This window comes from Fulmarus glacialis, unplaced genomic scaffold (assembly GCF_000690835.1).
Source record: "Fulmarus glacialis isolate BGI_N327 unplaced genomic scaffold, ASM69083v1 scaffold44067, whole genome shotgun sequence".
Taxonomy (NCBI): Eukaryota; Metazoa; Chordata; class Aves; order Procellariiformes; family Procellariidae; genus Fulmarus; species Fulmarus glacialis.
Genome location: NW_009225903.1, coordinates 35,878 through 48,081, shown reverse-complemented (window position 1 = coordinate 48,081; position 12,204 = coordinate 35,878). Strand labels below are relative to the sequence as shown.

General features: G+C 44.9%; 1 protein-coding gene across 1 annotated transcript; it reads left to right on the top strand.

Moving 5' to 3' along the window:
* Positions 1 to 718: 718 nt before the first annotated feature.
* Positions 719 to 11,993, top strand: ERP27 (endoplasmic reticulum protein 27; the record flags this gene model as incomplete). The annotated part of the gene is made up of 4 exons (XM_009582638.1): positions 719 to 832; positions 3,869 to 3,994; positions 11,042 to 11,239; positions 11,949 to 11,993. Coding segments are annotated over 4 exons (483 nt in total), but the record flags the coding sequence as incomplete, so codon positions are not given.
* Between the last annotated feature and the right edge of the window lie 211 nt (positions 11,994 to 12,204).

Below are 12,204 nucleotides of genomic sequence, written 5' to 3'. Positions count from 1 at the left end.
CCAACTCTGCCCCTTTGGGTGGTTTAGCTATCATTCAATGGTTGCCTGCTTTATTTCTCTTTGCCGGGTCACAAAAACCTCCACAAAATCACATTGTTTGGGTAGGGGGGTGGAGTGTGGGGAGGTGTGTGGAAGGATGGATTTTCCTCTAAAGCTAAAATGTGCTGGGCTTGATTTTTTTTTTCTTTTTTTTTCTGCTGTACTGGAAAAAAAATCCTCTTTTTATTGGAGAGATTTCCTGCTTGCACAATGTTTCCAGGAAATCCATACAGACCCGTGCCAATGTTTATTACTTGTAGAAGAAATAGAATAAGCAGATGAAGATTTTGAAAAGGGATGTAAAGCCAAAATCGATGCGAGGAGTTAGGCTATTTAATGATCTCTCCCTACAGTGACTAGAATAGTTTATCAGTTAATCCTCCCTGTCTCCAGTGCATCAGGAGCTGATATTGTAGGGATGTCTGGAGTCCTCAGTGATTTCTGTTATGCCATGAGTTTGCCTTGTCCTTGGGAGACTGAAGGAGGATCCTTATCTTGAAGTGCAGGCCGGTCTCTGTAGGTTCTGGACCTCCAGAAGTGATGATTATGTGGTGGGGGGGAGAGGATGGTGGTGTCCCAGGGGGTGGGTGTCTCTGTGAGTGAGTGCCATCAGTGCCTCTGGAGGGGGCGCTGAGAGGAGAGGACAGCTGTGACTGTAGGTGTCTTTGTGTGTCTTCAGGCAGACAATGACCGTAGGGATCTGGATATGAACAGCAAAGATGTTGATGCTGAGAAGATGACTCGTTTCATTCGGATGAACGAGCTCCGCCTGGTGACAGAGTACAACCCTGTGGTAATTACCAGTTCCCCACAGCCCTCACCCTGGCACTTGGCCTCCTTCTCATGGGCATCCTCTGGCCCAAGAGTTTGCATGCTTGGGTGCAAGATGTGTGTGATGGTTGAGGCAACAGTGTGGATGGGGTTGGGGAAGCCATGCAGCTCTTCGCTGCTACTCCATTCGGGGACTGGAAGCAGATGCTGTGCTGGGGCATGCGAGTGGGGTGGGGAGAGGAAGGGAGGCATGGCAGTTCCTTTAGCTTTCCAGTAACTTTGGGGTGTTGGTGGCCAGAGAGCTCCATTTCTTACCACTCCTTCTTACCACTCCGGCAGTGCTGTTTCCTCCCATGGGCATTTGCCATGTTGTGCCATGCCTGCAGACCCTGCTCAGCCAGGATCCCCTCTCTTTGGCTGAGAAGCTTTGAGAAACATGGAAACTTGAGTGACCTACTCCCAGAAGGCAGGCTTTTCCTCATCACCCAGCACATAGGGCTTGACGTAAGCCCGGCTATTTGAAGGCATATTCCAGAGCTGGTTGGAAACTTCCCAAGCAAAATTTTTCCCATCCCTTCCATCCCTTACTCCAGAATTCATCAGTTCAACAAAAGAAAAATACCAGACATAGGATGCTTCCATGTTGGCCATCTTCATTAGCTCACCCATCTGACTGGCAGTGGCAGGGTCCCAGTGCTCCTCCCTGCTATAGAGGGTGACCAAGGATTTAGGCTCTCTGAAATCTCAGCAGTTCACTGGGCTCATTGCTGTGGAGTCAATAGGTCTTAGAAGCCCCCATGGCCGCAAGGCTGAGACTTTATCATTGCTGATGGAGTCTTTTGCGGACTTCTGGATAGCTACAACAGTGCTGACCAGGCTCAATTTAATCAAAGGAGAATGGCCCAACCTGTTTCAAAGCTATACCTTTTCAAGCCGATGCCAAGGATCAGCAAAGAGGGCTGACTCATTCCCCAGTTCAGGTGCAGCCCACCAGTAGAGAGAGCATTTTGTTTTGGAAATGCAACATTTTGTTTCCAGAATGAAATACTGTAGAAATTCTGTGTGGTGTGTTTTTTTTTTTTTTTTTAAAAAAAGAAGTGGACTTGTTTTTTCATCTTGATAAGGGATGTGAAAAATGCATTTCAAAATCACAGAATATTTCTGGGGACAGAAAAGCTATATCCTGCCCCACTGTCCTCACAGCCTTTTGAGAAAACCCAGATCACGTCAGTGGGGATGTTCTTGTTAGCTTTATAATCGCCGAGGCCTTCTGAACCCCTGGAGCCTCCACTGCATCTTTTGGCAATTCGTTAGATCATGATTCTTTCTTCATGTGTTTCTGCTGATGCTTTGGACTCTTGCTCCATGGCGTCCTATTTGGCACCCAGGCTGTCTCCCTGACCGAGAAGTCCTGAGCAGTTCAGCCGGTCCCCTCCACTCTGACTGGCAGTACATGTGTTGTTCCAGGTTTTTTTCCAGACACTCTGGAGTCCCATCAAGGTGCTGCAATTAACAGTGCCTCCTGCAGTCTCCAGCCCAAAGCCCTCCCAGCTCTGCTAACTAGCTTGTTTTTTCATAAATATTTATTCCCGGTGCATATGCTGTTTACATCTAAGAATGCTGCCAGTCAGCAGAGGCTGGGGTCACACGGGTCACACTGAGTGCTGCCAAGAGTTTCTTTCCCCATCCTGGGGCCCTTACTGTTTCTCCCACATACATTAGGCATTTTTAGGCAATGCTTACCCTGTGGGCTTTCCAGGAGAGCCAGATGTGACCTGGCCATGTTAATGAGCTCTGCTGATTGCTCTTGCACAAGGTTGCGTGGACAGGCACACCTTTGTGTGGAGCTGCCGGAGGAACTGCTGCTCCAGCCCTGCCCGCTCTCGGCCCAGCCTTCTTGTGGCCCTTGGCACTGGCCGGCTTCACCCTCACCTTCAGCCCCGTCCTCTCCCGTGAGGTCTTCTAATGCTCTCCAGCCTTGGTTTGCATCCCCTCTACTCTCCCCTGCCCCATCTGCACACCACCAGAGAAGTGAAGGGATACAAAATGTCTTTTAATCATTCAGCTAATGGCAGAGTCCCAGCTGCCAAAAACTAGATGCTTTGCAGTGTATGGCCCTTGCCGGCGTGCACTCCCTGACCCCTCCCTTATTACTCCTGGAGCATGTGGAAACTTTCTTCTCCCGCTGGCGGGGAGCTGCACAGTCTGTGCCTCCGTGGTTTCAGTGGCACGGGGGAGGCAGCAGGTCTGGCCCGGCTGCTGTTTAGTTTGAGGGAGAGGCTGCGGGGCTGTGGGAAGCGGGCGGAAGGAGAAGCGAGATGACGAGTGAGTGAGCGAGTGAGTGAGTGCCTGGAGATGGTGCGGCAGCTTCTTGGGCAGTGCCAGCCCTGTCTCCTCACAGAAGGCCTGTGTGTGCTGCCCGCTTGGCCCTTGCCCAAGGGACGAGGGACAGCCGGCTCCAGGTCTTCTCCCACTGTGGGACTGTAGAGGCAATTTTAACACTCAGCACTCTGGAATGCCCAGGGCCCTAGGGTTGCTGAAACTCTGGACTCATCCCCATCCTACACACAGCCTAATGCTAAAGAAAAGAAATAAGGGGAGACACCAACCCTGACACCACAAATACTTCCCACTTTCTTGCTCCCGTTTCGGCCGGGTGCTGGACCTCAGTGATTCAGGGCCCCCTTATGCTCAGCGTTTGCTGGCCTTCCCTCTCCACTTGCTTGCCCCTCTAGACTTCAGCTTGCTGTATCCGGGCAGTCCCCCTGCCTAGTCACTGACTATCCTGAAGCCAGTGATGAACCCTTGTGGTCTTCAGAGTCTTGTCTCGGGAATAAGCAAAGCCAGGAGGTTAAGCGCTTCCACAAAGAACCCAGATTGGATCCCTCCTGCTTTAAAGAAAGCTGTCCTGCTTGTGAGGCTGATTTGCAAAGAAATCTCAGCTGAGACTTGAGGATTGATGTCCCTCTGGCAGTGCATCCAATGCAGATTGAATGTTCTCAATCTCCTTGTCTGTGTGTGTTTCTCTCTCTGTCTGTGGTGGCCGTGTTTTCGGCAGACAGCAATAGGTGTGATGCAGAGTTCGCTCCAGCTTCACCTCCTCCTGATTACAGACAAGATGTCCCCAAAGCACCCCGAGCGAATGCGTGGATATCGGGCAGCAGCGGAGCTCTTCAAGGGGAAGGTAAGTCTAAACAGAGAGGAAGGGGAGCCCTTAGGGAGAAAAAAGGGAGAACAGTGATTTCTTCTGTGGATGAGGAGTGCATAATCTCCTTCTCTGTGCATTAGGGCAGCAAAGGCCAAGTGGCAGGAAAAGAGGATTAGCTGGATAATTAAGTGGTGGGGTTGGATCTGTTCACCTTTTGCCAATTTGCATCCTTGTGGGAGAAAATAGCCTCTGTATCCTCTGCTCCCTCAGTGGGACATTATGTACTTCCTTGCTTCTGGTCCAGTTTTGTTCCCTTGCACTGGGAGATGACAAACAGCTGCTGCACTTCAGCCTGGCGATGGTTGCATTCCACTGGTGTGAGAGGTGATTTTGTATATACAGCCTGCAAGATGCCAAGGAGCACTATATAAGTGACCAGACAGCAATTAATGTCACCATGCTTCTTAACCCTTAGCCTTCTGGTTGGATCCTGGGGAAATAGCTATTTTAAAGGAGTTGCAAATGGGTTTGTCTGATTTGCCACACTAAGGTGATGGGATAGATGCAGTCTTTCAGAGAAATTTTGCTTGGTTCCCACCCCTCTGTGGGCAAAGCTCCCCAGGTAGTAAATCTTCCCGTGGCTGATTCTCTGCCAGCAGCTGGATTACAGGGGAATTTGCGTCCAGGGAACAGAGGAAGGAACTGGCAAGCAAAGGAGGATTGGGAGCAACAGGAAGGCATTTGGGGCAAGGGAGAACGGCAGATGGGAGGGGGCAGAGGATCACAGCAGCAGAGAAGGCTAAGCTGAGAGGCAGTGGAAGAGATCTTCCTGGTAGAAGAGTGGAGCTGGAAAGAGTTGGGGTTTAAGAACAAGAACATCTGCATGCATCTGTTTGTGGTAGTGAAGGGTCAGATTAAAATAACCAAGTATATCCTCATCTTCAAATGGAGGGGCCACCTCAGAACTGTGCACCCTCAGAAGTCTTGAGATTCGTTTATGGCAGGACTACTTTGGACCTTGCCATCTGTCCTACCCATTGGCAAGAGACCAGGCAGAAACCAGGCATCAAAGTCAAAAGGTCTCTTCAAAAGTGTTTTGCTTTGATGAATATACAGTGATAAAAGAAAACTAATTTATCATCTCATGTGAGATGTGTGTTAGAGTGACACCGTTATCCCTGTCCTCCATAAGCAGCAGAGTCTGATACAGGTCTCCCCCAGACAGCTAATTCTTCTAACACAGTGCATTGCTGTTTAGCATCACTGTCCTTTGCTGATGTGGCTGCAGCCAGTTTTCTCTTCATGTGACATGTCCAGATCTGAGCAAATGTGAATAATTTTCCCAGAAATACTTCACAAAACATTGGATAAAATGTTTTACTGAAGTCCAGATAATTTATGAATTGCCAGCAAGCCAAATCTAACTTTTTTTTATTCATACAGGCAAGTTTCCCACTGAATCAGTCTAGAAGAAGTTTGCTAGAGTAAAATATAGAGATTAAAGGTGTGGGGATTTGACTAATTATTTCCACTTTACTGCAGCGGTACTGCAGGACATATTGATGAAGGGACTTAGAGTCTGATAAGTTGTTTTTCCCAAAGGAGTGGCACTCTGAGGAGTGAATTGTGATTTGGACTGCCTTCTTACAAAGCAGGAAGAGAGAGCTAGGATCCCGCTGTTTGAATCTTAGATCTGGATACTAAGGAGTAAGCAGAGCGATATGCCCACTTAGGTTTGTCTCCATTGCTCTGTCATGTAGAAAGACACAAATTAGTTTGAGTATCAGAAGCAGCCACTGCACAATACCATGGAAATCTCTGCTGGCTAATTTTCCTAAGTGGAATTATCTGTTGTCAGGACTACCAAGTTAACTCAGGTTTACTTAAAAACAAGTGAAGTATTGAGTAGATTTTGCCTTTTTGTGGCTCGCAGATTGTCTGTGAATAAATGCAAGATTCTTGACTTGAATTTTATTCAGGATTACCAGTGAATAATTCATAGCCCGTGGGCTGGTGGTGAAAGGCTTGTTTGTGCTGCGGGGTTAGTACTGTGAGTGGTTCGAGCAGAGTCATTGCTGTGCAGTGGAGAGGTGTTCAGGCTCCCTGTGAGCACGTACCACTGGAGGCTGCAGCGCTTTACAGTGATTACAGTGATTTAGAGTGCCAGAACAGAGTGGGGAGACTTGGGGTGTGTTGCAGCTTCTCTACAAGCCAGTGAAGAACACAAACAGAGCCTCAAGAGGGTTCCCAAGCAGGAGAAGGGGTACCGATCCTTTCACACATCTCTGCCGTGCTCTGAGGGAAGAGGAGTCCTTGTCATTGTTGTCACCAGCTGGAGGGAGAAGAGAAACTTGTTGCTTGGATTGATGGAGAGATGAAGAGGAGCTGCTGCTGCTGAGTGGCTAACCCCAAAGAGTGAAGGAAATCATAGGATCATAGATCATTTAGGTTGGAAAAGACCCTTAAAATCATTGAGTCCCACCGTTAATTGATCATGAGGAAGTGATTCACCTGACAGTTCCTGGATTATGGTCTGTTCATCTCTGGTTTATGATCTTTTCATTTTTGCCTGAGAGGAAGCTGAGGTGTTCAGCTGGAGGATCCATGAGGCTGTATGGGGAGGACTGTTATTTGAAAACAGCCTGAACTGCACCCTGAGCAGCAGTGTCTGAAGGCAGTCTAGATTTCTCTAGATTTTATCGTGGAACCTGGGGGCTATAAAATGCTGGAGAGGAAAGTGCAAGTGTTAGATGATGCTGAGCCAGCAAGAGCTGACAAGAATAAGAAGAAATATGGTACTTTCTAGCAGACTTTGAGAAACAATTGTGGGTGGGTAACAGTGAACAGACAGAGCAGAGCGCTGCAGCTGCAGGAGTGAATCCACCAGCCTTCTTGGAAGGATCCCACTGCAATCAAATATGTGCTTATTTGAGAAAGTACTGCCAAGAGTCCAGACTTTCTACTGGAAAGGAAATGTCAGGGTTTGCATTGATGAGCCAAACTAGCATAAGCATCTTCAGTTTTCTTTCCACAGTATCAGAGTATAACATGACAATTACAGCTGGTGTACCTCAGGGGTGTTTGCAGAAGTTTCAATAAGGTGATGTTGGGAATAACAAAAGCATCTTTTGCTGCAACTGATATAACTGGTTTACACTGTCAAAATGATTTGGGTAGAGATGTTTGCAAAGTCCCTTTTAATTTATATGTAGGCCCATTTAGAAATGGATTCTGAGAAACTCCTGAGAGTCCTTCAGGAGTTCTTCCATAGGAATGGAAGGACGGTGCCTTTTCTCTTGCAGACAGTCATTCATACACTTTTTATTTTTCTTGTGAGACATTGATGGCTCCAGAACTGAGGGAGATAATATTTAGAGATGCCTCTTTTAGCCATAAACAGGGGAACCTGTAAATACGGGTTGTCTATGTCACTTAACAGATATCTGCAGTAAAGTTGTTTTTATAGCTTGCTTTTTTTAATTAATGACTGATGTTTTCATTTGGTTTTGATGTACTATGTAAGCTATGTAAGAAATTACTCAAAGTTCAGAATTTGATCTTTTTGCTTATACAGTCTCCTCAAAGAGTGAAGGTTGCAGCTCCATGAAGTTCAAAGTCAAACACTAGATATGGGGCTAGATCATCCTTCCTGTTTGTCTTCGTTAGAGGAAAAACTAAGCAACATCAAATTGGTTTCTACCATTGCAGTACTATTTTCAATTAACTTTAATTCCTGGGCAATAACATCATTCCATATCTTAGTATTTACCAGGAACTAGATGTTCTAAAAGCACTGGGCTAGGAATCAAATTGTCAAGACACCAAGACAACACCAGTGTACAAAGTTTTCTGAAAAAGAGCTTATTGTACGTGACGATATCATGTGTGGAGGGGAAAATTTGTGTTAGGAGTTCCTCATCCATGCAGGAGATCCTTCACTGCCTGTAATAGCAGACCTCTGAACACAGGCAAGAAGATTGCTACAAAATGAAACCATTTCATGGAATTATTTCAGAATGAAAAAAACAGCTATTGTACAGGATAGTATGAAATAGAAAATGAACTTTCTGTTTAGGATGGAACTACCTGGTTTCTAGCAGTGACATAAGAGTTGGCATCATAAGTGGGATTTGTTTTGGTGAATTATAGCTTTGGTAAGTTGTCTGAGCAAAGGCTTTAAGATCTTTTCAGCACTGGTAGAGAAGGACAGGCATGTCCTTCCTTCTCTTCTAAAATAGGTGGGATAAAGTGCCTGTCACCGTTTATTGTAGAGGTTACCTAGATGACTGGCCAAGACAAGACTAAGATTTAGATGGCAGAGGTTAGGCAAGGTGAATCTTGTCTCATGGTCAGTATAATTTTCCACTGTCACTGCATTCATTCTTTATGATTAGAGCTGGCTGGGAATCTCTGAACAAAATAAATGCCTCACGAGAAAATGCCAATTCCACCAGGTGGCATCTGTTGTGGAAAAGTCCCCATTGAGAAACCTGCTTGGTTTCCAGCTGCTGAGGAGACCAGGCTTCCAGTGCTTGTGGCCTCAGTACCAAGGCACCTTACAGACTGCCTCACGGTGTGACTTTGAGGCCACACAGGCCTTGGCAGGACCCCTGGAGCACATCCAGCACAGGATGCATGGCCTGTCCTTTTGCTGAATGAGGATTCATCCCACGTCACAGCACCTACCGGGAATGTGTCATTCTAAAACACATGTGATTGATTGATAGGCATTAAGGTGTCTTCTTTCGAGTGACAGTGGACAAATGCAATTGCCGTCTCTCCTGTATTTTTGGGATATAAGAGGGGAAGGAAACTTTTGCTGTACTTTGGCACCCTGTAACTCCATGAACCAAATGTGAGTCATTAGAGAGATCCAAGTCAGGAACTGTGAATGATGATATCTCAGCCTTTCTAGCTGAGGGGCCAGTTGTTTGTGGTTTTGTTTTCTTCTGTAAGGAAGAAGGTGTTTGGAGTTCTAAACCCCAACCTTTTTATTCTTTTATTCTTACACTATTCTTTGTATGCATGGATGAGATATGTACAGCTTTTTTGTTTTGGGGTTTTTAACAAAGGCTGGAATCTTGATAAAGTGAAGAATGTTGACTAACATTTATTTATATTACCATTTTAAAATGGTATTCATCTGTTTTAAAGGTGGAGGAGATTTTGTATAGAAAGTGACAACATTTAACAACCTAGGCATTCTAAGTGCTTTTTTGGATTAACTTCTTGTTTAACATTTGATTAAAAAAACGTTGTTGTCTAGTGAATCTTTCGTAAAGACGAAAAGCTGGTGAATTGACTAGTGAAAATGTGATACCATTTCCTGTACCAACCCTCTGAAATTGCTTCCCTCCAACACTGGCCTCTGTTTCCAGCTTGCTAGTTGGAAGGAGAGCCCTGAAACATTAAGTATTGCTACTGCAGCTGAAAGCCTCTTAGATCAGGTCCTTACACCTGTAACCCTTAGATTTGTGACCCTTCTCTAGCTTGGTGTTTTATCCTGCAAAATGATGAATTTAGCACTCTGGGAGAAGTTCCCCACAACCTGTCTGCTCACTAGCTTGTTGCCCTTGGGGCACAGTTGACTTTTGGAAGAGAAATTGCAAGTGGTAAATGTCACATATCCAGTGAAAGTGTTTCTGTATCGCAGTGATTAACTGCAGTTAAACCTTACACCAGCCTAACTATCCCTCTTTCCCATAGGCTGTTGCCTAGGAAAGTTTCCAGATACATTTGGTTTTTTATAGAACATAAATTTAATAAAGTAAAGAATTTGAGATTTACCAAGTTTATTTTTAGAGAAGAAAAAATTTTTGAACTAACTTGAGTGTTCTTGATTAGAAAGAAAGAAAAACATGAGTCACAGCCTGGGAACTGGGCACATCATCTTCACATTGCATTACTTTTCTTTTTTTAAATTCTTCTTTTTTCTTGTGTAAGTTAAGTCATATCCATGTTTATAGGTACATTGAATATGCTAGGCCCAGTAGACTGCACAGGATAAAGAGAAGATAAAATGGCTCATGTTAGCTGGACATTTGTTTCATTGACTTGGATGTCACCTGCCAAGGGATTCTATTTAATCAGGTCATTGATTAAATTTTTCAATTGCTGTATTTATTTTCTTTTATAGAATTTATACATAATTTAACAAAGATTTTTGAGATAGCTGTAGATTTTATTGTTAATCTTTCAGATTCCAAAATTTTAAATTTGTACCAATTCCTTCTGCAACCTGTAAGATCTCAGTTGAAATTTACTCTTAAATAAAATCATGGAGTTGGTCACCAATTCTGATAAATCCGTACTATTGAATCATCCTGGCAGAATCCTAATCCTTGGCTTGATCTCGCTCTCCAAGACTATTCAGGAGCCCAGAAAACTGGAGGTCATTCTCATCCTGGCTTATTCATTGTTCAGCTTCTCTCCCCAGGTCTGAACAACCCTCCACTGAGCTGGGCTGTGCGGACATTGGTGTCTTGCCAACAACTCCTGTTTCCCAAATGATTGCATCTTCACTTCTGTTCACTGCAGCTCACTTAAATACATTGTTTGTGTTTGGTACTCTCATGTTCTTATCCTTGCAGGCTCCTGCTGCCTTCTACTTCACTCCCACATTCTTGTAATTGAGTTTGATTCTCCACACACTAAAACATCTTTTTACTCTGCCACTCTGGGTCTTGCATGGATGTGAGCATCTTATCCAAATAACAAGCAAGTAGAGGAGTCAGCTTCTTTTACATGTGCTACTAAGGTAGAAGACATCTTGTTTCCTCATCTATTAAGAGAATAAAAGTGGAGACTGCCTTCCTGCCATACTGTAGATATATTTTTAAAGAAGGTGAAAGAAGACATTTTGTTTGGTAGTGTAAGTCTGGACTTGATAAAATACAGAAAAATGCACTGCATGGAGCAGTTAGATAGTGGCAGAAGAAAGTGTTGTCCTAACAGAGTATGGTAGGTTTTCTCTAACTCTTTATAAAAATATCGCTGTTAAGCTTCATATGATCACTGTTTGGGGTTCTGTTCCCTCTCTCAGTCTGTGTTTTGCTCACGTTTCCTCTCCTATTTCCATCACAGATTCTCTTTATCCTGATAGACAGCAATTTGAAGAGCAATGAACGAATAGTGTCATTCTTCAAACTGAAGAAGTCCCAGCTGCCAGCTCTGGCTATATTCCACTCACCAGATGAGGAGCAGGATGTGTTGACTCTGGATGAAGTCTCCGTTGAACGTATACAGGACTTCTGTAATCGTTTCTTACAAAGAATGCAGAAGGTAAAGAGGGACTCCTGTACAGTCTACAGGAAGCTGGGATCTTGTAGGACGATGCTGTTGCTCACAAGGCTCTTGAAGAAGATGACTTCAGTTCCTTGAACTTTTCCCCACCCCTGCCACCTCCTCTTTCATTTTCATTTGCACCTGAATATCAGAAAAGCATTAGCTCTAGAGCAGAGCAGAGATGGATGTCTTTGCAGAGCCTCTTTCTTCATTGACCTCTACTTTCTAGTCTACAGCAAGACTTCACTGACCTCTGCAACCGTATGAAGGTCTCAGTGAAGCATCTATTTTCTGGGAACAGCAGCTGGGGAGACAGAGTGAAGGGTGCTTTTGGACACTGAGAATGGGGGTGGTGGCTGGCAGCCCATAGGAGAGGATCAGACAGACAGTGGCATGGATAGGAAGGAAATCACAGAACAGAGTATACAGACATGGGCTCAGGACTCTACCAGGGGTCTGCTGGGAGAGGGACAATTTAACCTCCATGTTCATTCAGTGTTAAGAGTTCTTTCTTTGTCAAAGCTCATCTTCCTATAGCACAGAGGCTTTGTGTGTCAGGACCCTGTGTTGTGCAGTTGAAATGGGATAGGCAGGGCAGTGGCATAGAAAGCAGAGGGAGGCATTTAAGTTGGTTTGTTTCCTTTTATCACTATGCTGAGAAACCGAGCAACGTCAAAACTGATTTCATGCCTCTAATGTGTTTTAGAAAGAAGACGAGCCTGAAGAGAAGGCCCTCAATGAGGAACTCTGACTCTTTCTCAGCCAACAGGATGACTGTGCCCAAAGTCATCTGTTTCTGGTGTATGAAGAGTTCACTGAGCCATGTGGCTCATTAATTCCTGGAATAATAGGATTAAGGGGCCAAGTCAGTCACGGATTCCCATCTCCATGCCATGTATATATATGCTGTCTGTCCTCTCTAAGAATCTCTTCTTTCTTTGCATTTGTTGGTTCCAGCTCTC